This window comes from Podarcis raffonei, chromosome 9 (genome assembly GCF_027172205.1).
Source record: "Podarcis raffonei isolate rPodRaf1 chromosome 9, rPodRaf1.pri, whole genome shotgun sequence".
In the NCBI taxonomy this organism is placed as follows: Eukaryota; Metazoa; Chordata; class Lepidosauria; order Squamata; family Lacertidae; genus Podarcis; species Podarcis raffonei.
The window spans coordinates 30,232,021-30,257,957 of record NC_070610.1 but is presented as its reverse complement, the minus strand read 5'-3'; the positions used below and the strand labels follow the sequence as shown (position 1 = coordinate 30,257,957).

At 41.9% G+C, this 25,937-nt stretch overlaps 1 protein-coding gene and 1 long non-coding RNA gene across 5 annotated transcripts; one reads left to right on the top strand and one right to left on the bottom strand.

The window, feature by feature from the left end:
• The first annotated feature begins 9 nt into the window (after window positions 1–9).
• Window positions 10–3,755, top strand: LOC128420712 (uncharacterized). Its single transcript, XR_008332093.1, has 2 exons — window positions 10–914; window positions 1,937–3,755. It is a non-coding gene; the product is annotated as an uncharacterized LOC128420712 (long non-coding RNA).
• Window positions 3,756–9,823: 6,068 nt separating this feature from the next.
• On the bottom strand, window positions 9,824–25,934 carry CASP3 (caspase 3). 4 transcript variants are annotated; one of them, XM_053402525.1, is made up of 7 exons: window positions 25,835–25,934; window positions 22,363–22,444; window positions 19,648–19,772; window positions 18,572–18,700; window positions 15,243–15,418; window positions 14,069–14,186; window positions 9,824–13,037 (listed from the first exon to the last, which is right to left on the bottom strand). In XM_053402525.1, the coding sequence occupies exons 2-7, from the start codon at window positions 22,434–22,436 to the stop codon at window positions 12,811–12,813; spliced, it is 849 nt and encodes a 282-aa protein (XP_053258500.1). In that variant the 5' UTR covers window positions 22,437–22,444; window positions 25,835–25,934; the 3' UTR covers window positions 9,824–12,810. The 4 variants fall into 4 exon arrangements, with proteins under 4 accessions (XP_053258500.1, XP_053258501.1, XP_053258502.1 ...); XM_053402526.1 differs by lacking the exon at window positions 25,835–25,934 and adding an exon at window positions 25,696–25,792; XM_053402527.1 differs by lacking the exon at window positions 25,835–25,934 and adding an exon at window positions 25,072–25,303.
• Window positions 25,935–25,937: the final 3 nt, after the last annotated feature.

Sequence of the window (25,937 nt, the reverse complement as noted above, 5' to 3'; positions counted from 1 at the left end):
TTCCCAGCCTCTGCAAATCCAAAAGTGAAATTAAAAGCCCTGCATTCTCTTACCAGTAGCTGCACCTAAAATCATATGACCCGCAACGGCGCTGGCCTTTTATTTTTGTTTTCAATCAAGATCAATAGCAACATTTCTGGAAGCAAACGTCTCAAGCATGTGGGGGGCGGGGAGAGAAACGCCTAATCTGCAAAGGATTAATATTTGGGTTTTGGTTTTTGTTTAGAGAAAAATGCCTTACCAATAAGTTTGTTTCGCGTTATTTATGGCAGTTCCCTTCAAGGTTATCGCGGTTGCCAAGAGACGCAAAATGGAAAGGAAAACAGGCGGCTGCATAAATCGCGGGAGCAAAACTAAAAGTTATTCCCTCCTCCTCTGCTTTTGGCGGAGATCAGCCCAGATCGAAAGCAAAACAAGGGGAGGAAGCCGCGAGGAGCTGAGTCTTGGAAATCCCCCCCTCCCTTCCTCCTCCTCCTGCTCCTCTTCCAGGCCTGTTTGTGCAGAGAGCGAGAGAAGGGGAGGTGGGGGCTGGAAGGAGAGAAAGGGGTGCGGAAGTTTGCCGCAGCCGTTCATTGGCAGGCTCCGCTGCTTTCATCAGTTCTCAGAAAAGTCGATTTCATTTTCACTTCCCTCCAGCAACAGCGACATCAGCCCACGGCGAGCGGGTGGAAAGTGGCTGGTGGGGGAGGGGGAGGCGGAAATAGAGGTTTCGGTTCCTCGGTAAGGGAAACCAGGGCTTACAAGCAGCTACTGCTTCCCCCCTCCTCCTCCTCGTCTTCGCCTCCTTTTTCTGTGGTCGGATGCTGTATGCTGGGGACGGAATGGCGCCCGAGCATCTTCCAGAGCCTTGTGCGAAGAGACCCAGGGGGACGGAGAGATGCTGGATCCGACCTTGGGCGTTGCACGCCGTGTGTGTACGTGTGTGTGTGTGTGTGTGCGCGCGCGCTGTGGAACCGGCGGCCTCTGGCAGAACCGGGAGATTCGGCTTGTTTTGTTGCTAAAAAAAAAGAGAGCCAAGTTTCTAGTTGTCATTGTGAAACAAACAATAACAGCCTAAGAGGCAGTGGCTGCTTATCTAAGCGAGGATTTGAGAAGTCAGGGCATACAGTGCCGTGCCACATGTATAATTTTCTTTTCTTTCTTCTGAATTTTTATTTATAATGAGGTTGGGGAAATAACCAGTGGGATTGTTTTTTTAAGCAGCCAACCACTGTGAAACTCCTCCCTTTCCGAAAAGTCACTTCCTGTATAGCATGTGCTGTTGTTGAAAAAAACACAGGTCCAAATCCTTCTCTTGGGTGTAGAATTAGCTGCATGGTCCTTTGGTTCCAAGCCCACGCCTTGTGTTTCTTTTGGTGGTGGCATCCTGCCTATGGAATGCAATACCCAGGGAGGCTTACCTAGTATCTACTCTCTCCTCATTTTGATTCCCGGCAAAGATCCATCTATTTTCCATGGCTTTTTAACATTTATTGAGTCTTTAATCCTCTTTCATTGATTATTGAGGGCTTTATTGTTTTTACTATTTCATTGCTGTCATATTCCTTTTCATGGTTACTTATTAATACATAAATTCATAAATAACAATAATAACCTGCCCTGAAAATATTTATTGAAAGCCTGGGGAAGAAAGTGAAACAAACATGTCTCAAGATGGCTTAAAAGAATTAGAGAAATTATCTAGCCAACTTAATTATTAAATTAGTCTTCCTTGCCTACAAAACTTAAAACGTGTCTTTCAAAAGACTGGCGTCAGTCATAGAATAAAGCAGATACATCTCCCAAGTCAGCAGAACTTCCTGGCTGATGGTTTTTTGTTTGTTTTGTAGCCCACTCCTTTTCTGAGATGATTCAATGACATGGTGTATGATTTCTGGCAAAGATGAACTGGAATTCAGACATTAATGACTCATTGTCTTCGCTTCTTCTTTTTCAGATGTCACTTGTAACTTCCACCTTTTAATCTTTGTTCAAAACGCATACCAAAAGCAAAACTTTGTCTCACACACCAGAGAAAATAAAATTATTGGCAACCAGCACTGCAGCCTTTAAAGGTGGGATATTGCTGGACAAATACCAAAGTTAATTCCAGTCCACCTGTTGCTAGAATTCCCTTTTACATATACACATTGACACATATATTACACTTTCAATTTATCGAGTTAGCCGAATTTAATGGAGGTGTTTGGAGTCATAGCTCAGTGGTGGAGCATCTCTAAGTATAGCTGGAAAATATCCTGTGAAACCCAGGAGAGGTGCTGCTGGTCAGTATTGCTAAATAGTACTGAGCTAGAAAGACCAATGGGCCTGACTCATCATAAGACATCTTCCTGTGTTCCTAAATAAAGGGAAATTAGGGAATTAACCAGCTTTGGTTCATTTAGGGTGCCGGCTGAAGACACCTTTTCTGCCAGGCCCAATAGATGCTTGGCTATGTACTGAGTGATATACTAAATAGATGGAGATGGGTATATTTCAAATAATGTTATAGTTCTTATTCTTTATTGGGTTTTACATTACTGTGTCATGCCCCCTGGTCATGTGTGATGAAGCGAGAGGGAATGCAAAATCCGTAAGTTAGAAATACACATTCAAAACAAACAACAAAACATGCAACTCACAGTTCAAAAACAACCTCTCCTGGATCTGAAGGTAAGAAGTAAAGCTGTGTGGTACCAGCATACTGATGAACACTGCAGCCCAAACCTCCAACTTCTGCCAGTGGTTTCATGTAGCTGTTAAAGAGCATAAGGGACAGTATTGAACCCTGGGATACACCAGACAGCAATAGCCATGAAGTGAAACAATTGTCTCCCAGTATCACCTTCTAGAAAGGTTTCTCAGGAACATAAGGAGCCACCACAGGACCAGGTCTTGTAAAAACAACCTAGATAAGCAGTCCAGAAGGACACCATGGCCAATGAAAGGTCCAGGAGAACTAAGAACATGGCACTTCTTCAATCAATTCTCTGGCATAAATCTTCCATTGGGGGCTCAGGCTGTTCCTGTGCCAAAAGCTGGATTGGAACAGATCCAAATAATTCATCATCCAAGACCATCTGGAGCTGAGAGGTCCTACCACCTGGCCCATTCACCTTGCAGTGAAGCTTATTTTGGAAGCTTACAAAACCACCACAGTTAACGTCAGTGTCCTTTATTGGTAATGTCAGCATGTCCTGGCACTTCTCTCAGGCCTCTAAAATCTTAACAGATAATTTTTTACCATTCATCAAGTGTCTCATACTTATCATAACAATATTTTTTACCTCAGTCTAGCACCTTTCATGTGTCTTCCTCTGTCTTAGTTCACATAAATACTAACGTACATAATTACAGTGGTACCTCGGGTTACATACGCTTCAGGTTACATATGCTTCAGGTTACAGACTCCGCTAACCCAGAAATGTTACCTCAGGTTAAGAACTTTGCTTCAGGATGAGAACAGAAATCATGCTCCGGTGGCACGGCGGCAGCAGGAGGCCCCATTAGCTAAAGTGGTGCTTCAGGTTAAGAACAGTTTCAGGTTAAGTACGGACCTTCGGAACGAATTAAGTACTTAACCTGAGATACCACTGTACCGGGGAATCCCTTTATAGGTTACATACATTCTGCAAGCTTCTATTTCAAAGACTGTTTCACATCAGAAAATAATGCGCTGTGGCTTTGAGGAAGCTGCCAGAAAAAGTGGTTCTTCAAAACAGGAACCTATAAATTTGCCCTCTAGGCAAATTAAAAAACAAAACAAAACAAAACACGCACAGCTGGAACGGGGAACTTGTGGGCCTGCAGATTGGCAGTGCAGGGATGGGAGAAATTGTTAATAAATTCTGTTCTGACACAAATATATCTATATTTTAAAACCCTGATAACTTCAAGAATAATGGCAGTATCCTGGTGCCATCTTCAAAACCTGGAAACAAGAAAATATGCAGGCCATGCTTTTAACAACAGATCACATGTACAGATCCTGAAAAGAAACAATACAGTGGTACCTCAGGTTACATACGCTTCAGGTTACATACGCTTCAGGCTACAGACTCCGCTAACCCAGAAATAGTGCTTCAGGTTAAAAACTTTGCTTCAGGATGAGAACAGAAATCGGGCTCCGGCGGCACAGCGGCAGCAGGAGGCCCCATTAGCTAAAGTGGTACCTCAGGTTAAGAACAGTTTCAGGTTAAGAACGGACCTCCGGAACAAATTAAGTACTTAACCTGAGGTACCACTTTAGGTATTTTGATGCCTAAATGTAGTAAATGGAGGCAGCAGTAGATTTCATTATATTTTTCCTCATAACCAGGGAACCACTTTATTGGGTAAGGAATTAAAAAGCGGTACTCGTTTGTGATACAAATATGCTACATTAAGGTATTTAACTTTGGTATAAATGACAGGCCATTAGGAACTTAACAACTGAGTGCTAAGTATGTTGCCTTGGAAGCAATTCAGACTGTGTTCAGTGGGACTTACCTCATGGCAGAAAAAGAGTGAGGCCTCTGAGGAGAAGCTGTGTGCCCAGGAGGTCTATGCCGATTCATAGATGTCTGTCTCCCCACTTCCATGGGAACCTACTGTTTTAGCTTGTCTGTGTTGTAAGCCCTAAAAAGCCTGAAACACTTCTTGTCAGACTACAGTGGTACCTCGGGTTACATAAGCTTCAGGTTACAGACTCCGCTAACCCAGAAATGTTACCTCGGGTTAAGAACTTTGCTTCAGGATGAGAACAGAAATCATGCTCCGGTGGCACGGCGGCAGCGGGAGGCCCCATTAGCTAAAGGGGTGCTGAAGGTTAAGAACAGTTTCAGGTTAAGAACGGACCTCCGGAACAAATTAAGTACGTAACCAGAGGTACCACTGTAATAGATCCCCCCCCCACTTGGCAAATAGTTACATGGATCAGTACATAGAATACCACTCTAGCATTTGTCAAATGAAACTAAGAATACCACTTTTATTAGATGAAGACATCCCAGGAAAAAATGGTATAAGTTAGTATGGTGTAATGGTTACAGTGATGGGCTGGGACTTGGGAGGCCGAGGTTCAAACTGACTGTTAGGCGTGAAACAACTTGGATGATTGTGACTAAATATTCACAACAGATGAGAAGTATAGAAACAATATATTTAAAAGTTATGAAGATTACTGAAATAAGGAGAAAAAATATTTAAGAAAATATAAAACACAGGTTGAATCAAGTTAAGCTTGGGGAAATAAAAGAGGCTTGGAAATGATAGAACTCCCATATGACTGGTGGCTTTTGATCTGGTCTGTGATTGGTTCAGTTTGTGGGTGAAAGGCCTGATTGGACACTGAGTGAGGTTCTTAAATCAATTTGGCAGTTAGAAGCAATCTAAGTGGCTCTATAAATCAAACTGCACCCCAGCAAAATTGCTGCCAAGAATACTGGAGTTCTATAGTAGCCTGAACCAATAAGAATGGAATGTTTTCAATCTCTGCTCCCTCCTGCTTAATTTTATCCAATCTGTATTTTCTTTACATGAATTTTAATAGATTATTTAATTAACTAAATATATATTTTTATTCTGTTCTTCAGCCAAAAGAGGCTTCCACAGCCACTAATAGATCAAGACAAAGACAGTACCTGCCTTCAGTCTTAGAATCTGGAGAAACACAGCACAGAAGGATAATGGATCTAATGTTTGTCTAGGGATTAATTTTTTTTATATTCAGCTTTCATTTAAAGGTCACACCTAAGTCACACTTCGCAAAATAATATGCAAACCAAAACACAAGTATCCTTCAATATTCACACCTCTGAATTTCGCAGTGTAGTTTTCTAGTCAAGTAATATGTAAAAAATAAATAAATGTGTATACATCAGAAAAAATGAGAGGAAGGAGGAAGGATGGGGAAGAAATTAATTTCAGGTTGCATTTAAAGACAAACCTGCCAAATCTATGTTTTCTGAAACAAATACGCAAACATCCTTTGAAATTCACACTTCTCTGAATTTTGCAATGCAGTTCTCTAGCCAAGCAGTGTGTACAAAAATAAATGTGATGCATAAATTAGTGAATATAGCACAGATAAATCCATTAGATTATGGAAAACTGTTCTCCAAAACTGTGTACATTAGAAGAAACCCACACTAAAATGCAGATAAATTTTCATGAGGAATAGTTTTTTTGAAAATTGCCAGCTGATGTGGAAATATAGAGAACTGAACTTAAGAATGAGAAACTGAGAGGAACCAAAAAATGGCAAGATTTGTCTACCCCAGGAGGGAGAACTATGTATGACGATTAATATAATGCAATATAATAACAAAGAATTTATAAGAAAAACAACATCCTGCCTGCGGTCTAAATAAACATACCTCTTTAACCTCTCCTTTTCTTCCTTTGTAAGGGAATACAATGGAGTAAGAGAGACTGAATTAAAATACTTCATTTGGAAAAGATATGTGAAAATAAATATGTGAAGGCCCCTCTTAAAGAGTAGGAAGGACTAGATGGCAGAAATAGCTGCAGGCGGTGACTTATAAAAGTATAACAAAATAAGGAAAATGGAAATGTAAGAACAAGAAGCACTCAGGGGTCTAGAAAGAACGTACAGGGGAAACTAATAATCTGGAGCAACAGAATGCAAACATTTCAAAGTTAGATTTTAAAATCAATGCAATGAAGAGAGGAAGCCAATGTAAAGAGGTTTAAAAAAAGCAATATGAGAACGAGCCTTTTCAGTGGTGGCTCCCCATTTGTTGCTCTCCCTCGGGAGACTCACCTGGCTCCATTGTTACATATCTTCAGGCACCAGGCAAAAACATTATTTATTAGCCAGGCCTTTGGCTTTTAACTATCTGTGGCCTTTTAGAGTGAGTGGGATGCTTTTAATGTATTTCTTCCCTACTTTTAATGTATGTATTTGTGAGTTGCTTTGTAAGTTGCTTTGAGTTGTTATGGCAAAAAAGGGACTAACAAATTAAATAAGTAGAAATAAATAAAAAGGGGGAAATACTGTCATATTTATAAGCCAGATAAATGAAATAAGCTGCAGAGTAAATAGAACAGAGCAAGGCCACATCCACACCATACTGTACATTCTAAATGAATTTAAATCACTTGGCTTCACCCAAAGAATCCTGGGAACTGTAGTTTATCTCTCAGAGAGCTACTATCCATCTGTCTCGAGAGACAATGGAGTGCACCTCCGTGGGTGAAGTCAAACTGCTGTGTCATCAGCACCAAAGGGAACTCCCCAGAGGTCCTGGGCTGCTCAGACAACAATGCCACAAATAAATAAAAATGCAAGTATTTATGCTTTCTTTGCTGCAATTAAGTAAATTTGCATAAATCCTGAAAAGACACTGGACCAGGAAACATTTCTTAACTAACTTTTACTCTGTAGCACTGTTGTGGAAATATTAACTCTATGTGGGAGACCAAGGCTATAACTCCTGATTTCTCTGAAGATGTGGGTGGGAATTATAAGCAGTTCAACCATCTATTTATTAAATGTGAATTTGCAATATTATTGAACAGTTTTAGATTATTTACCTAGATATTAAGGCTACATACACACCATGCATTTACTGGGAACTTCAGTTTACTCCTCACACAGCTACAATTTATGGCACTCTCGACATTCTAAGATCCCATGATTCTTTGAGAGAAACATGCTTATAATGTATGGTGTGTACACAGATTGCAGCACAGTCCTTTGTATGTTTATTCAGAAATAAATCCCTCTGTGGGACTTATTCCCAAGCAAATATATATTCTAGATGATACTTCAATCAGGATTTGTTGGGTTCTTCTGGTTTTACATCAGATACTCCTGAGCAGCTTTCAGCCTTGGCAAATTATTTCATTATCTCTAGTGACACCCTGTGGCAATGATCTCATGCCCACATAGCACATTATAATACAGTGGTACCTCCGGTTGTGGATGGGATCCTTTCCGGAGTTCTGGTCGGATCCTGAGGTTTCCACAACCGGAGGGACCACTTCTGCGCATGTGCGCAGCATGGTAGAGTGCTTCTGCGCATGCGGCGAAACCCGCTTACGTATCCCAAAGGAGATGTAACTGGAGGTGAATGTAAGTAGAGGTACCACTGTAGTCTGGATTGAGATGATCTAGTACTGTACAGTGAAATTCCTTTAGACTATTGCTGGTGTTATTTCTATAAAACCATCAGTCTATAGGGAGTTTTACAGCATAACCCAGGAAAGAAGAGACCCCTGTCCCAGGTATACATAATATTTTTATCAAAGCCATGTAAATTCCAGTCGTTGGACTAGCAAAAGTAAATGAAAGTATTTTAGTTGGGTTTACCTTCACTTACATCTGGATTCCAGGATTAAGTCACACATCAAGTAAATAAATGCATCTGGTGGGCCCTATAGCCAACGTTGCTGCAGCCTTGCAGCATGTACCATTAATATGGGCAGTATTGTGTGAAATCAGCTTTCATACACAATTCTAGCCTGCAGTCCTCAGCACACATACTGGCAGGGAATAAACATCTAACATGGTGGGACTTCAGAATTCATAGGATTGCACTGCAAAGAGACCAGATTAAGAAGTAAAATCAAAGTTGCCATTATACTTAAAATGGATACTGTGTAAAATCTTGGTTGATTCTTCAGGACATAAGGACACTTAGAAGACTCCTTGGAGAAGTCATTTGGGGATCTGTACTGAAGGGAGGTTGTTAAAAGGTAAAGGGACCCCTGACCATTAGGTCCAGTCGTGACCGACTCTGGGGTTGCGGCACTCATCTCGCTTTATTGGCCGAGGGACCCGGCGTACAGCTTCCGGGTCATGTGGCCAGCAGGACTAAGCTGCTTCTGGCAAACCAGAGCAGCGCACAGAAACGCCGTTTACCTTCCCGCTGGAGCGGTACCTATTTATCTACTTGCACTTTGACGTGCTTTTGAACTGCTAGGTGGGCAGGAGCTGGGACCAAGCAATGGGAGCTCACCCCGTCACGGGGATTCGAACCACCAACCTTCTGATCGGAAAGTCCTAGGCTCTGTGGTTTAACCCAGAACTCCTTAATTGGTGTCTGGAGGCAATTTTTGGATGGATGAGGTAGACTTTGCCTTTGATACTTGAGAACTATATTTTAGGACACACCCTGTTGTTGTGACTATTTGTTTTGAGCAGTTTTTTTTTTTTATATTAGATTGTCTTCAGCATAGTGCTAAAGTGAACATTCCATCAACATATGGGTGGCGCTGTGGGTTAAACCACAGAGCCTAGGACTTGCCGATCAGAATTTAACAAAATTTAAAATTTGACTTTGTAATTCAGAATTTATGTGATGTGATTTAATCTGATGTGATTGGCCAGTTAATAAAAATTATTTTTTTTAAAAAAGGATGCATGTGAAGAAAGAAGGGGGGGGGGGAAATCCTGTTTCTTGCACAAGCACTAATCCTTGAGTTAGTACAAATATTTTGTTGAGTTCCACTCGTTGGTCCTGTCATGGCCACAAGTGGGGAAGAAGCAAAGTTGAGAATTTACTGCATGCTGCATGTTTGTCTTAACCACTGTTTAAGCTATGGTTTAACATGACACGTGAACAATGTCTCTTTTGCCACACTAAATTATAGGCAGAGTGACATTAAAGAGGAACAATACTTTTGAGGCCAACTCATTGCCTGAAATGGAGGTTGCATTGCTGTTAATAGTTCACATCTGTATTTGGCAAGTGTTCTTTAAACTTTACCTGTAGAATATTTTTTTTTCTATGTGGGTTAATATGATTATCTATACACTTTAAACAGGACCGAGAAACTGGAACTTGTAAGACGTTCTAAATGTCTAGGTTTTTTTAAATAAAAAAGTAACCAAAGCTAGTTAAACAATGCACATGGTTTATTAGGTTTTCATACAGGAGTTAAGATAGTCACAGTCACACGCATAAATTAATCATATCTAATAATTTAAACCTTTGCCAAAAATCTTGTTTGCAATGATGGGTGGTTTCAGATATTGCTCTGTATTATTCTTTTTAAAAGATTCATGCCTCTAAGCAAGAGACATAGTCAACTCTTCTGAATAAATTAACTGATTTATTTAGCTGACCATAAGTTCAAATGTATAGAAACTATTGCATATTATGCCATTCGAAGCACACTGCTGTGCTTGCTTCTCAAAGTTCAGAGTTATTTAGCAGGTGGTGAGTAGGTGGATGGATCAAATCCAGGAGCCCCCATGGCTGAATAAGGACACCAAAACTTCAAGAAACATTGAAGTGTGGATCTGCGACTCTATTCCAAAGAGCCATGATATGCACATACACCAGCGAATGCTGTATTCTGTCCCACTTGCTCCCATTTCCTATTTTGCTGTTGGCAAATCTTACATGCATGCAGAACCTATTTCTGCACATTTATCTCCCATCTGGATCAAGACGAAAGGTCTCAACCCGAAACATGCACAGCTATCTCAGTTACACTCACAATAATTTCTCCGAGTATTGCAAGCATCACAAGTTCACTAACACAAGCTTTTATCCATGCCTGAAGACATTCACTATCATGTTAATATTGAGCACAACATGCACAGGCACAGCAAGCCTTGGCTCATATCCTCCCTGCATGGCAGAGGAGCTCAGATGCTTTTTCTTCCACTTTTAGTTAGCTGCAGTTTGCTGTGCCATCTAGACCTAGAATTGTGTTTGACACGAACTACGAATAGTATAGTGCAAGCTAACTTTGTAACCCATGGTTTGAAAGTTGCCATAAGTAACATTAGCTACAGGTTGCCAATTCAGTGATGCAACAAACCCATTAACCGAAAATGGAAGCAAAAGCTTCTAAACTCTTCCTCCTGACCATGTGTGAAGAGGGCAAAGGGAGTGCTTGCAAAAACAAGGTTCACTGAACCTGCTTGTGCGTGTTGTGCAAAACCATGGTTTAGCATAAATTATTAACTACCATGTTGCCTGTACTTACTTATTTGTAAGCCCACTTGAAATCTACAGAAGTTCATATTGAGTGAAGGAAGGTGAATAGCATTACCTATCAAATGTGCACACCTAGAAAGTAATCCCAGATAGTGATCATGATAGTCCCTGTGGGAAGCCCTGGGTAAAAATAAGAGAAGCAAAACATCATGGTTGGAGTATACTACAGACTGCAATACCAAGGAAGATTGGGGAAACATGTCCTGAAACAAATTACAGATGTTTCAAAGAAGTAATAACGCTTCAAATGCCCTGGTATCTGTGGGAATACAAACTCTGCTAAGCACAGATCATGCAACAAATTTCTGACATACCTTGCTGAAAACCATCTCTTTCACAATGTGGAGGAAGCAGCAAGGGGTTGGCTATTCTTGACTAGATCTTAACCAGCAGGGAAGTGGTGAGAACTTCAGGGGGGAAAGTAACTACTGTACGTAATGATGACATTACATATGGAAAGGTGGAAGAAAGTGTAGCAAAACTTGAACCTTTCATTTCAGGAAAGATTTTTTCATGGTATCAGAGAAATACTAGGTGAGATTCCATAGCTATAGTACTGGGGGAAAGAGCCCCAGACAGGCACAAGTTGGGTTGTTGTTGTTTTTAAAAAAGGAGTTACTAAGGACACAATCACTAACGATTCCAGATGAGAAAGAAAAATGACAGATGTCTTAAAAAATAATAAAGACAATGTAGCTGCACAAAAAGCTGAGTAATAAGCTGAAAATAGAAGCAACCTTCAAAAAAAGGGATAAGGAAGGACAGGTCACCAGGGACACGTAGCCCAGACTTGTAAGAGCCATGTCAAGAAAGCTAAGAATGAGCCAATGCGGGCAGGACACAAAGTTGTATGAAGAAAGTAGTTAAGAATCTGCATGCTAGAAAGGGCCGAAGAAATATTTTAATTCGAGCTGAAGATGACCTTCTATTTTACATACTTGCTTCTAAGTCTTAGTATTTTAAAACATGCTGCTTTTTAAAAAAGGAATCAGAATCAGGATTGGGAAATGGGACATGCATTTTTCATATACTTCTTATCATCAAACAGAATATATAAATAAAACTAAGAACCACAAAAATGTGTTTAGGAACAGGCTGAATTTATACTCTTCACAAACTACCACTTGCACAACACTCCTGCCTAAACTGAAATGTGAATGTAAGCATGCAAAACTGCTTTAAGGCCTGGATCCAGTAAGGATCAGCGTTCCAAGAACCATTTGCCATCTATTAGAAAAGAAGCACCTCCTTTTTTAAAAAAAAATCTTAAGGTATTCTATAGTGGTCAAAAAGCTTTGAAAAGGCTCAAAAAGCATTTCATATAGCCATTTCTAAAAGGCTGAAGAACTACCTCACAAGTTTGATTGTGCTACATGATTGTATATGAAAGATAATAGTTTAGTCCTTACGCCATATTGAAAAACTGCACTCGTGTCATGACATTAATTTCTCCAATTCTAATGGTATTGACTTGGGGGGGGGGAATACCATTTCTATCAACAGTTTGCTTTCAGGTAAATAACCCCAGGATTGGGCTGCAACAGTTACCAACGTTAACTAAAAGTAACCTTTTACTGCTCTTCAGTCTGCGGTAACTGATACTTTATTTTGACAGTAATTGTTGATCTCTTCCTTCAATCTATTTTAGCAATGAGGTTAGAGCATAACTGCAAATCTACATATATTTTCATTTTCCAAACTAGAATTTCTGAACTAGCAAGTGATCCCACTATTCTAGTGATTGTAGTAATCCACTCCATAGGTCATAACATTTCAATACAACCTATGTATTAGAGACTGGACATCGGGTCAAGAGTTAAAAATAATATAAAACGCTAGTGCTCTTCTGCTAGCTTTCACATCACAGTGTAGGAAGCTAGTGAGGAAAATAAAAATCTTTTGTGAGCATAGACACAATACAAGGGATCTGCTTCTTTCCGTGGAAGTCTGGTCTGTTTGAATAAGAACTGAATTCTGCAACCTTGCGATTTACACGTGTCAGAATTTGCATAAGTTCAAGTTTTGTAGCATGCTGTTTCAGCATCCCGCACAGTGATTGTATAAACCAGGAGCCATCTGATGAGTTCCTCCAAGAGTAGTAGCCTATAAGGAAAAAAATGAATTGAATAAAATATAATGTTCTTCAAAATGAGACTACAAAAGCTAATCATGTTTGAGAATCAGAATTGAGAGGGACCCCAGGATCATCTAGTCCATGCAATGCAGGAATCTTACTTTTATTAAACTGATTAAGGTCACAATAACCCCACCACAACTAGATAACTTTGCCCCAGAACAAGGGTGTTCATTCAGTTTAGTAAAGGGCTTCACATTAATCTCATTCAACTTTTATTTGTCCTGCTGTTAAGCCTACCGCCCCTTAGTCTCAAATATTCCCCAAGAGAAGTGTTGAGATTAAAAAACCATCTTCATACATGGCCGTGTTGATTTGGAGATATTTTCCATTTAGGCTATCTAGCTAGTGCATGCGGGTTGATGGGCCAGTAACATTTTTGTACATGAAATGGTTTTACAAAAGGAGGGAGAAGTATTCAGGCACCTTTATTGGACTAGGACATGGGTCAACAAACTAAGGCCCGTGGGCCGGATCAGGCCCCATTGCCTTCTGGATCCGGCCCGTGGAGGGTCCGGGAATCGCCGTGTGGATCGCCAGCGCGCGTGTTCTTTCCCTCTCCCTCACACGGTGCCGCCGCCTCCTCCCGCCCTCCTGCTGGCTTCTCCCCACCCTGCCTAGAGGAGGAAGGGGGCTGGGCTTTATTGATGCCAGCAGCAGCAGTGCTCAAGCGGCCCACCATTTTAAGCAGCCCCTCTCCAGACCCCTTTCGTGCACCACTCATCGTCCCTCCACCGCCGCCAGGCCCTGCCGCTCACAAGACACAGGTAAGCAGCCACAAGGCGCTCGTCCGGTGCTGTGGAGAAGGGAGGGGAGAGTCGTGGGGGGGATGTCTTATAGTCCGGCACCCCACAAGGTCTGAGGGACAGTGGACCAGCCCCCTGGTGAAAAAGCTTGCTGACCCCTGGACTAGGAGATGCATTAAATAAAAAGTTATAAAGCCAACAAGCCATCGATTTATTTTGACCACAAGGCTGCATCTTTTATTCATTTATCTTACCAGGAGCAGTTGAATAGGCATATAAGAAGTCGGCTTCTACAGGTATTTTCTGACATGTGCTTTCATCTGTGCCACTGTCTGTTTCAATACCAGAATCAAGATCTGTTCCTCTACAAGCCTACGCAAAGGAAGACAGAAGAGTAAATGCTAGCCAGAAATATTACCATTATTGGCTCACTGAAAATGGCAACAGTCGGATACAAATGAACACAAACAAGGAATAAGAGGACTCGTTTATGCACACCTTGAAAGGGGAGGCATGCTAATCTTGATGAGGTATGAGTTTCAAGTTGAACTTTGCAGTTTTGTGACATGGAAAAGCCGTTCTGAGTCAGAGAAGAAGTTCACAGCACTTTTAGAGCACTCTGCTAAAACTGTGGTCACAGGTGAGAAAACCACCAACCTAAACTGAAACAGTAAGAAATGCTTTTCTGAATTGGTTATGGTTTAGAGGCATTGGTCAAATGCTTAGTTTTGGCCATTTTAGTTTCTCAGTGAAAGCCCTGACTAATGTTTCTGAAGGATGTCCAAGTAGACAAGCTTTTACTAATTAGTATAAAGCAGGCTTCCTCAACCTGGAGGGCTGAGGTTGAGGAAGCCTGGCATAAAGTAATGTGTTCTCATTATTAATGCATTATTCTGTAGGAGACCTAAAATTAAATGACAAATACAAAATCATCATACTGATTTCATTTCCTAATGAAAATAAACAGGGATCATGGCATTTGGGGCAGTTCTCTTGTTTTCCATCTGTTTACCATAGTCAAAAAAAGCAGGAAACTTAAAGAATAATCCTTAGCAGCTGCCCCACAACTATGATCCTAGTGTCTAAGCTTGTGCATTTTCTAAAATCACTGTTAAGATTTTCCTTTTGGGTTTCAATGGCCAGTGTTAAGGAAGAGAATTTTTAGTTTGGTTTTTTTTTATATTGCTGCTATCCTCTCTGAGCAGTAGGAATGGTATGGAAACTGAAATATTAACACTGCTAGAAAGCAAAAAATTAACACTACCAGACACACTGGATATATTTTATATTCCCAGAAATGTAACGATAGATATTATGCTTATAGTATAACGCAGACATAACATTTCCTTTTATCTTTGAGAAACTTTTTTTGTTTTTTTAAATGAAAGTCTTCACAGTATTGTCATCTGTTCAATTTTGCACAATTACCTGAATAAAGAAGAGCTTTGGCTTTCCTGCCAAGGACTTGCATCTGTCTCCTCTGAAGAGACTTGTTAACATTTTTAGCTCCAGAGGACCATCTGTACCATAGATGAGTCCATCCTCTCCATGGCTTAACAAGACACAAACAAAACTGCTTCTCTTGTTGTGATCATCCTTGGCAGCTTCAAAAAACCCAGGTGGAGGGAAAACATAAAGTATTCAGAAATTCCAAATACTCATTTGACATTTTTTCAACAAGAAACTTTTAGGCAATAGCAAAACTTCAAGCACAATAATGCTTCTCTCAAACGAACAAATAGACAAAGTGAGACAAGCATTGTCGATCATATAGCTTCTTTGGGATAAGCAACATAGTAACAGGATAATTTAACGTTCCTATGAATTTGTGGCAACTATAAGGCTACCTTAGGCTTGAATGCAGTTACATTCTCCCCAACGTTGCCCTGCTCTTGCCATACTAATATCTGAAGGATAAATCCTGCTGATAATAATAATAATAATAATAATAATAATAATAATAATAATTTATTATTTATACCCCGCCCATCTGGCTGAGTTTCCCCAGCCACTCTGGGCGGCTCCCAATCAGTGTTAAAAACAGTACAGCGTTACATATTAAAAACTTCCCTGAACAGGGCTGCCTTAAGATGTCTTTGAATGTCAGGTAATTATTTATCTCTTTGACATCTGATGGGAGGGCGTTCCACAGGGCGGGCGCCACTACCGAGAAGGCCCTCTGTCTGGTTCCCTGTAGCCTCACTTCTCGCAATGAGGGAACCGCCAGAAGGCCCTCGGCGCTGGATCTCAGTGTCCGGGCTGAACGATGGGGGTGGAGACGCTCCTTCAGGTATACAGGACCGAGGCCGTTTAGGGCTTTAAAGGTCAGCACCAACGCTTTGAATCGTGCTCGGAAACGTACTGGGAGCCAATGCAGATCTCTCAGAACCGGTGTTATGTGGTCCCGGCGGCCACTCCCAGTCACCAGTCTAGCTGCCGCATTCTGGATTAATTGCAGTTTCCGGGTCACCTTCAAAGGTAGCCCCACGTAGAGCGCGTTGCAGTAGTCCAAGCGTGAGATAACTAGAGCATGCACCACTCTGGCGAGACAGTTCGCGGGCAGGTAGGGTCTTAGCCTGCGTACCAGGTGGAGCTGGTAGACAGCTGCCCTGGACACAGAGTTAACCTGCGCCTCCATGGACAGCTGTGAGTCCAAAATGACTCCCAGGCTGCGCACCTGGTCCTTCAGGGGCACAGTTACCCCATTCAAGACCAGGGAATCCCCCACACCAACCCGCTCCCTGTCCCCCCAAAACAGTACTTCTGTCTTGTCAGGATTCAACCTCAATCTGTTAGCCGCCATCCATCCTCCAACCGCGTCCAGGCACTCACACAGGACCTTCACCGCCTTCACTGGTTCTGATTTAAAGGAGAGGTAGAGCTGGGTGTCATCTGCATACTGATGAACACCCAGTCCAAACCCCCTGATTATCTCTCCCAGCAGCTTCATATAGATATTAAAAAGCATGGGGGAGAGGACAGAACCCTGAGGCACCCCACAAGTGAGAGCCCAGGGGTCTGAACACTCATCCCCCACCACCACTTTCGGGACACGGCCCAGGAGGAAGGAGCGGAACCACTGTATGACAGTGCCCCCAGCTCCCAGCCCCTCTAGACGCTCCAGAAGGATGTTATGGTCGATGGTGTCAAAGGCCGCTGAGAGATCCAGCAGAACTAGGAAACAGCTCTCACCTTTGTCCCTAGCCCGCCGGAGATCATCAACCAGCGCGACCAAGGCAGTTTCAGTCCCATGGTGAGGCCTGAATCCTGATTGGAAGGGATCCAAATGGTCCGTTTCCTCCAGGCGTGCTTGGAGTTGTTCAGCAACCACCCGCTCAATCACCTTGCCCAAGAATGGCAGATTTGAGACTGGGCGATAGTTGGCCAAATTGGCCGGATCTAAAGATGTTTTTTTAAGAAGCGGTTTAATGACCGCCTCTTTCAGCGGGCCTGGGAAGGCTCCCTCACAGAGGGAAGCATTCACCACCCCGCAGAGCCCATCGCCCAGCCCTTCCCGGCTTGCTTTTATCAGCCAGGATGGGCAAGGATCAAGGAGACAGGTGGTCGGTTTCACTTGTCCAAGCAGCCTGTCCACATCCTCGGAGGTAACAGATTGGAATTGATCCCATGTAACAGGACCAGACAGAACTCTAGCACTCTCCCGCCCTGGCCCTGCTCCCACGGTGGAGTCTACCTCCTTCTGAATCTGAGCGATTTTATCTGCAAAAAACTTTGCAAAAGCATTGCAGGAGATCTTGGGGTCCCTACCAGGCCCCGGTGGTACAGGTGGTTCCGATAGATTGCGAACCACTTGAAAAAGTCTCCTGCTGCTGTTTTCTGCAGATGCAATGGAGGCGGCGAAGAAGGCCCTCTTCGCCGTCGCCATTGCCACTTGGTAGGCTCGACGTTGAGCTCTAACCCGTGTCCGGTCTGATTCAGAATGAGTTTTCCATAGAATCCTTTTTATAGGTAGGAGGCAGTGACAGCAGTTATTAGCAGGCTTATTATATAAATGAGTATTGAAAAGAATCTTATTAAAGCAAATAGTAGTGTGGGAGAGCATTATAAGTGGAAATATTTAAAGAAAGTTGGGTCTGACAAATGAAAGGGTAACAAAATCAGGACTGAAAGTGGCTTCTATTCTAGAATGAGCTTAGTGTCTAGACTGAAATATTTTCCTGAGTGAAGAATATATATCTTGACATTCCTAATCAGGAAGGAATATTTTTAGTTGCCAGTTCAGACTCTGAAGTTATCCAAGTTAGAAATACCAATTACACTGCTTAAGGCTTAAGCAAAATTAAAATATAATTTTAAAATCTTAACCTAAGGAGAGTTCATGAAAGCAGACACGGAGGTGGGGCACAACTTCCAAACCTTGTTGCTGGGCCTGCAAACACATTGTTCCATGATGGACCTGGTCCACATATGCATTCCCTCAAGGTGGTCAATTCTGATCTCCAGCTGTTGAGGGGACTGTATCTAGACTTGCCCATTTCCAACAGATGACTTAAGACTGTCAGAGCAGACTTTTTGATGGTAATCTATGCTTTCAGATCCTCCTACTCAGTGGTGCGCATGTAGCCTGCTGCTACACAAAGGGACCCTTAACCCTTCTGCCACACCAGGTGTTCTAATTATTATTTAATATCAAAGTTCCTCATTGCTAAGAAGAGTGGACAACACAAAAACCCAAGAGTTTATATTTTATATTTTGGCACAACAGGCAATACATCATCCACCAAATCACTACTTACCATTATGCAAAACTTCAATAATCTCCTTACATGTAAGATCATTATAAGGCTTGACTGTGTACCCCAAGGTCCTGAATGTGTCTACAACATGTGCAGCATCTGCATCTGTACCAGATCGATATGCCATCCCTTTAGATAAAAAAGAAAATAAGTTGCATTGACTTAATTTTTGAAAACAGTGTATGCCACAGGCAAATTCTGCTCAGTTATATGAAAATAAAATATGGGAAAGCACAGCTGGAGCCTGAAGACTTGTGCCTATATGAAATATATCAGGATTTATGGAAGACATTCCACCCTGTAAACACAGAAAGAATGGAAACAATGGGTGCACTGGTTTTATTGCAGATGAACAATTAAACTTGGCATCACCCGCTGATCCATGGAAGGACCAACCTTGTATATAAATAAAACATGTATAGAAAAAACCTTGTGGAGTTGTACCTCGGAAGCTGAACAGAATCCCTTCTGGAAGTCCATTCGACTTTCAAAACATTCGGAAACCAAAGCACGGCTTCTGATTGGCTCCAGGAAGCTCCTGCAGCCAATCAGAAGCCACGGAAGCCCCATCAGACATTCGGGTTCCAAAGAACATTCGCAAACTGGAACATTCACTTCCGGGTTTGCGGCATTCGGGAGCCAAAACATTAGACCCGCAGGGCGTTCGGGATCTAAGGTACGATTGTATCGAGCTTGGAAGTAAAAGGAACAATATTGTCAGGCTTCATTTAGGTGTAATGAAGTCACCTAACTGTGTGCTTAAAGCACAGCGTTGCTATTTAAAAGGGGTGTTGGAAATCTGTGGTCCTCCACATGTTTTGAGACTAGAACTCCCATCGTCTCTGACAAATGGTCATGCTGCCTGGGGCTGATGGAAGTTGGGAGACCAATGTCTGGGAGGCCGCAAGTTCCTCTCTCCTGATATTAAGACCAACAGCTCTCTCCTAGGCAGATCTAGGCATGTTTGAACTTACAGACTTCCTTAAGCATACAACAGCCAACTTTGAAAAAGACTAAGCAGTAGATATATTTCACTTTTGACAGTTTAAAGCAGGTTACAGGGAGGGAAGCCTTACCAGTAGCTGGATGGAAGTTTTTATTGTTGACTAAAAGACACATTCCCATTTCAGGGTGATCCATTCTGTAACTCTCATCTGCCGGTATCACAGAGTCCACAGATTTGCTAATAGGTATGCTCTTCCTAAGGAAAAAATAAAACACAATGTAAAACTAAACTCTCTCTCTCAAATTTTCAATTTTCTGATCCTGAATTTAAAAAGCAGACTGAGGCTACAATTCTACACACATTTGCCTACAAATAAGTCCAAATGAATTCAAAAGGACTTCTGAGTTTGCATGTATACAATTATACTGCAAATTTGATATCTTTTGGATTTTGCACAAGTTCAGAACAGCATGAATGTTAATGCTGAATGAGAAATTGCTAGCAAAACAACAACAACCTAGTTATAAACAGTTCCCTCAAATATCCACTATTAAATAAATACAATGGAACAAAGAAAATATTTCATGTTTTTATTACAGTGGTACCTCGGGTTACATACGCTTCAGGTTACATACGCTTCAGGTTACACACTCCGCTAACCCAGAAATAGTGCTTCAGGTTAAGAACTTTGCTTCAGGATAAGAACAGAGATCGTGCTCTGGCGGCACGGCGGCAGCAGGAGGCCCCATTAGCTAAAGTGGTCTTCATGTTAAGAACAGTTTCAGGTTAAGAACAGACCTCCGGAACGAATTAAGTACTTAACCCGAGGTACCACTGTAGTATTAGATAGACTGGATAATTGAGAACAGATCTGATCCTTTGAGCACATGAAATAGATTAATGAGATGTAAACTCTCCCCTGCACTGCTGAGCTGCATTCAAGATGTTTGGGATGAAATAAATATGACAGAACCATAGTAGGAAGAATGAGAGAAATGTGCAAAGATTTTTCACACAAGAAGCTCAAAAGAGGTTTTATGACTGCAAGACCTCCATTGAGCATTTTGTATTCACCTTCTATACAGCAATACCGCTATTATCATTATTATTAGTTAATGTGTTAACTGCCCTTCAACAACATATCCCTGGGCAGGTTACAGCAATTTAAGATTCAGAATTAAAACAGATTATAGTCACAGGAATAGGGTCTAACATCATAGCTATGCAATATAAACCACGTTTTTGTATTAAATCTGAGAGGAACAACAGTAGTCCTTGAAAAGTACAAGTGAATTTTAAAAATAAGCTTTTGAGTGCTTTTTAAAAGTGGGATGGTGAAGAAACTAGTATACACCAAGTGAGGATCCTATGAACAGATCTCAAAATGACTAAAGTTACAAGAGTTTTTAGCCTTAATTCTGTGAATTTATTCGCATAGTCTCTCTTACAGACCTCATTATGCATGGATTTTACAATAAAATATGAAGCACAACAATACAAAAGGGCAGGCAAGGTCTCTGAAAACAAGTTGTTTTGGCACATAGCTGATTATAGTCGTACCTTGGTTGTTAAACGCCTTGGTACTCGGACGTTTTGGCTCCCGAACGCCACAAACCCAGAAGTGAGTGTTCTGGTTTGCGAACGTTTTTCTGAAGCCGAATGTCCAACACAGCTTCTGACTGAGTGCAAGAAGGTCCTGCAGCCAATCAGAAGCCATGCCTTGGTTTTCGAACACTTTCAGGAGTTGAATGGACTCTGTGAACAGATTAAGTTTGTCAACCAAGGTACAACTGTACATGAGCACATCTCCTGTGTATGCTTTTTCTTTGGAGCAATCTTCTAGTTACAAGAGCAACTAATAGTCCTAACACCAAAACATACTGGGACATATTCAGCTAATAAGCTGTGATTCCTGAATTGCAAAGGTTTGAACTAGATTACCCTTGGGGTCCCTTCCGATTCTACAATTCTATGATGCTATGACATGGCTGTGCAAGCAGAAGCCAACACAACAGGACTTCCCTTTCTCCTTCTGCAAATATGCTCTGAGATAGGGGACAACCTCCAGAACAGCATGTGTGGGAGATGAGGGGAGAATGTGATGTAGGAGAAGAGGAACTGGAATGGTCTCATTAGTGCTACACTGAATAAAATCCACTGATTATTTGCGATTACAGTGGTACCTCGGGTTAAGTACTTAATTTGTTCCGGAGGTCTGTACTTTACCTGAAACTGTTCTTAACCTGAAGCACCACTTTAGCTAATGGGGCCTCCTGCTGCTGCAACACCACCGGAGCACGATTTCTGTTCTCATCCTGAAGCAAAGTTCTTAACCTGAAGCACTATTTCTAGGTTAGCGGAGTCTGTAACCTGAATTGTATGTAACCCGAGGTACCACTGTAATTGAGAGCTCGTCTGCATTTCCCTCAATGATTACTCCATCAATGCATTATGAATTAAAAATCGGAGTCCTAGTTGTTTAATACACTTGTTTTCTTGATTACTTGCCTTTCTCAACTTATTCAAGTGGCATTCCTAAGATTGGTACCCTTCTTGTATTTTCCTCTCATTTTTACATAAGATTAAGTCCAGGGAGTTGCTGCATTTTCACTGCTGTTTGCTTGCCTTGTCTTTCCATGTAGGATAATGGCTAATGGCAAGGAGGAGTCACAACTCACCATCAGTTGGTGCCAGGCCCATGGGAGGAATGGGTATATTATGGGGTGGACACTCCATATATTTTGAGGGAGATCTAAACTAAAGCCGAAGCCTACAGTGGCTAGAAGAGAAGAAAAAGACCACCACAAAGAACCAACCAACACCAATAGCCAAAATCCCCACTTACCCTTCAGAACCAGGGATTTTTTTTGCATCTGTCACAGTTTGTGAGGATTTCATAATATGGTTTATGTCTGCCATAGTTGTTTCTGTAAACAAAGGATAAAGTGTTATCATCAGAATTTTTTAATGCCAATCAATGCAAGGAGAAAGCAAAGCTTCTGGAAAATAAAATTGTGGCCTCCCATGTATCAAGAGAACAGATAAAGAAAAATTAAAAATGAGCTGCCCCCAACTTCCCTCAGACAAGGAGAATACAACCCTGAGGCATAATTATTCTGAAGGAGCATAAATTTAGCTGAAAGCTAGGCATTTTTAATAAACCCACTAAGGGGAAATGCAAACGGGTAGTTTATAGCAATTTACAACACTTGGCTACTTGTTCAGGTTTAAAGTCAAATACAGGGTAAAAAAAATACTGCTTCAAAAATAACTTTATACAGTGGTACCTCGGGTTACATACGCTTCAGGTTACACACTCCGCTAACCCATAAATAGTGCTTCAGGTTAAGAACTTTGCTTCAGGATAAGAACAGAAATTGGGCTCCGGTGGTGTGGCAGCAGCAGGAGGCCCCATTAGCTAAAGTGGTGCTTCAGGTTAAGAACAGTTTCAGGTTAAGTACGGACCTCCGGAACAAATTAAGTACTTAACCCAAGGTACCACCGTACCTGAAAATCAACAGTCTGTTAAAATTAAGCAACTTGGCCACAAAAAGACCCATCCATCAGCAGACATCTGTTTTGATTTTGTGCAGTCAGACATATGCTCTGTCACTGACGGTTTGTTTCTTTTCCACAACACCAATGCTAACGTACTGAAGCATCGAAGCTCTTGGGAGGACAACACAGTTACTAGCTAGCTTCACCGGAGTACTAAAGCATTACCTCATCTTGGTTAGCTAATGCATTGATGTCATATTCTGTCAAGCAGAATATACATCTCTCTGGGGAGGATGATCTCATTCTACAAAGGATGAAAGGAAGGCTTCTAGGAAAGTTAACAGATATTCTGCTTTGAAGTTCCTCCTCCCTTAGGTAAGAAACATTTTAAAGGGCACATAAAGTTCTGAGGCTTCTAGGAAAAGTCAGTAACAATACAGCTGACATGACTGGTCTTTTTACCCATTATATGTGGGGTCATTATAGCATCATGGAATTCTACAGTTGGAAGAGACCATGAGGATCATCTAGCCCAGCTGCATGCAATGCAGGAATCTTTTGCCCAACGTGGGGCTCAAACCCAGCCTATAGGTGTGTGTATACACACCTTTCTGACTTTAATGTGGCTGGAATGAAGCCAATCGTGCAAAGATAAGAGTCACTTTCATTGCTCCATCTATTTTTTGCCTCTGGTCCTGCTCACCACTGACATGGTAGGCTCACAAGACATTCCCGTAATGTTGTTGCAATGGGATCTGCTCAAGATGTGTTGCTGTGAAAGCCTATGATAAAAGTGGCTACTATGCATCACATAAAAGCCCTTTCACTAGTTGTTGGCTATGGTGCCTTTTCTACCATTTGCTACTTGATGCAATAATCACAAAAGGAAACTGCCATCTAGATGCAACCTAAATTGATCTGCACGTTTTCACATGTCAATTGCTCCTAACGAGCTTTATTTCTACATATATCTGTTTATGTTGACTTAGCCACAAACATTATAAATATGGAAAATGTTTTCTGGAGCTCTTGACACTAGTGACAAATTTCATAGACTTGACTGAGAACATAGATAAGCAAAACTAGCTAGCCTATTATTGTGAAAACTGTACTTCTCCTCTTTAACCTTGTTTATCAATCCATACACTCTTATTTTCACTTTTAACAGGAAGATACAATGAACTGCACAAGGCTGAAAAGATCAAGGCGCCTATCTGCAACTGTCAGTATAGTGCCATAGTGTGTCATTCCTCCTTGGAAAACTGACAAGGTTAATTCCGAATAAAGTTTAGTTTCTAGTACAGAGCGGTTAGTGCTGATGACATTAAGACAACAATGTTTTCCTTTGTTGGAAAATAATCATTTGACTCTCATGGACTTTGTTTTCCTCCTTTTTTGAGAAAAAAGGTGCTGCTGCTTTATGATTGTGAGAGTTCACATTAATATTCAACTGCTTTAGTCTCAAGCTTTCCAATTTCTCCATCCACAGGCCAACTGACTAATTCTTAAGTTACCAATGAAATTTTACATAAAGCCAAAATCATATTGATTTTGGTAGTTCTTCCTTGGGTAATAATTATCACCAGATTTTGTTCAAAATGAAATTCAAAAATTCCTCCTCAGGCAAAACACCAATTTCAAGGGAAATCTAAAGCATTCCTGCAAGACTGGCAACGTTTTCCAGATACTGTTGTAGTAATTTTTTGTTAAGACTGACAGCATAATTTCATATATTAATCTAAGCCATTTGAGTGAGGATTAGTTCATGGGTAATGCTGCCATGAAGTCTTTGGTGGAAGGGTGATAAATTACTATGTTCCCATCTTGGTCTCCAAGCAAAACCTATGACAGGAAAAACTCAGGTTTTAAAACTGGCAAGATTGCTAACTACAGAAACAGACAAGATGGCATTATTAAGCAACCCTTTCGATATGCCAAGTACTCCCATTGGGCTATTGATCAATCCAAGTGCAGCATACACAATCATCACAAATTTTAATTGTGATTCAAATTAAACCAAAGTAGTTTAGCTACCATCCCCTGCTTTGGTACTCACAAACAAGATTATATCCCTTCCCTTCTGCAGAAACTAGCATACTAATGGGTGTTTGGGGAGTGGTGTTTGTTTTTTTTAAGCACTACTTCACTAATTCTTTCATATCCAGTCACAGAAGGATGCCACATGTCTGATGAGCTGAAAGAATATTAGAACACAAACAACAGACAGTGAAGGGGAGATTTCTCAACTCTACCACCAAGCCACATGTATGGGGGGTGGGTTCAGAGAAAACTTGCTGCACGCTGCTGAAGTAAGATCTCTCGGTCTGCTTCCGCCCTGTAAAAAAAAGAGAGAGCGGGTCTCCTCTTGTTTGCACCTCAGCGAACACTGGGCTGGATTCAGACCTGCCAGCTCCTCGCCTGGTTCCTAAATAAAAGGCTCGAGGGCATCCGTGATCCGCGCCTCAGATGCGCCGGGACGGAAAGAAGTGGGAACAATAAGCAACTATGGCGCCGAGCAGCTGCAACAGCAGCAGGGGCTGCCGGGGGAAGGGGAAAAGCCGAGCAGGAGAGAGGTTGGGGGGTGGGCGTGGGAAGGCGGGCGGGGACCGGGCTTCCCACGCGGGTGGGGCTCGGCTGGGGAAGCAACAGTTTCCCGCAGAGAAACTTTTCTTTGTTTTACCTTTGCCGTCTGCTTTCCCCGCGCGCTTCCTGCTATCAAAACAAGGAGCGCCACGCCGGGCGGGGAGGGCGCCTGCAGGCAGGCTGGCTTCCCTGAGGGGGAAGAAAAAACAAGCCTGGGCGATCCGCGGGCTACTGACCTCGGACGCCTCCTCCGCCTCCTTCTTCGGTGCTGCTGCGGTTGCCCGTTTCCCTCTTTGGACCCAAGTGCCTGGTGGAGCGCGCTCCCTCTTTCCGCCGCAC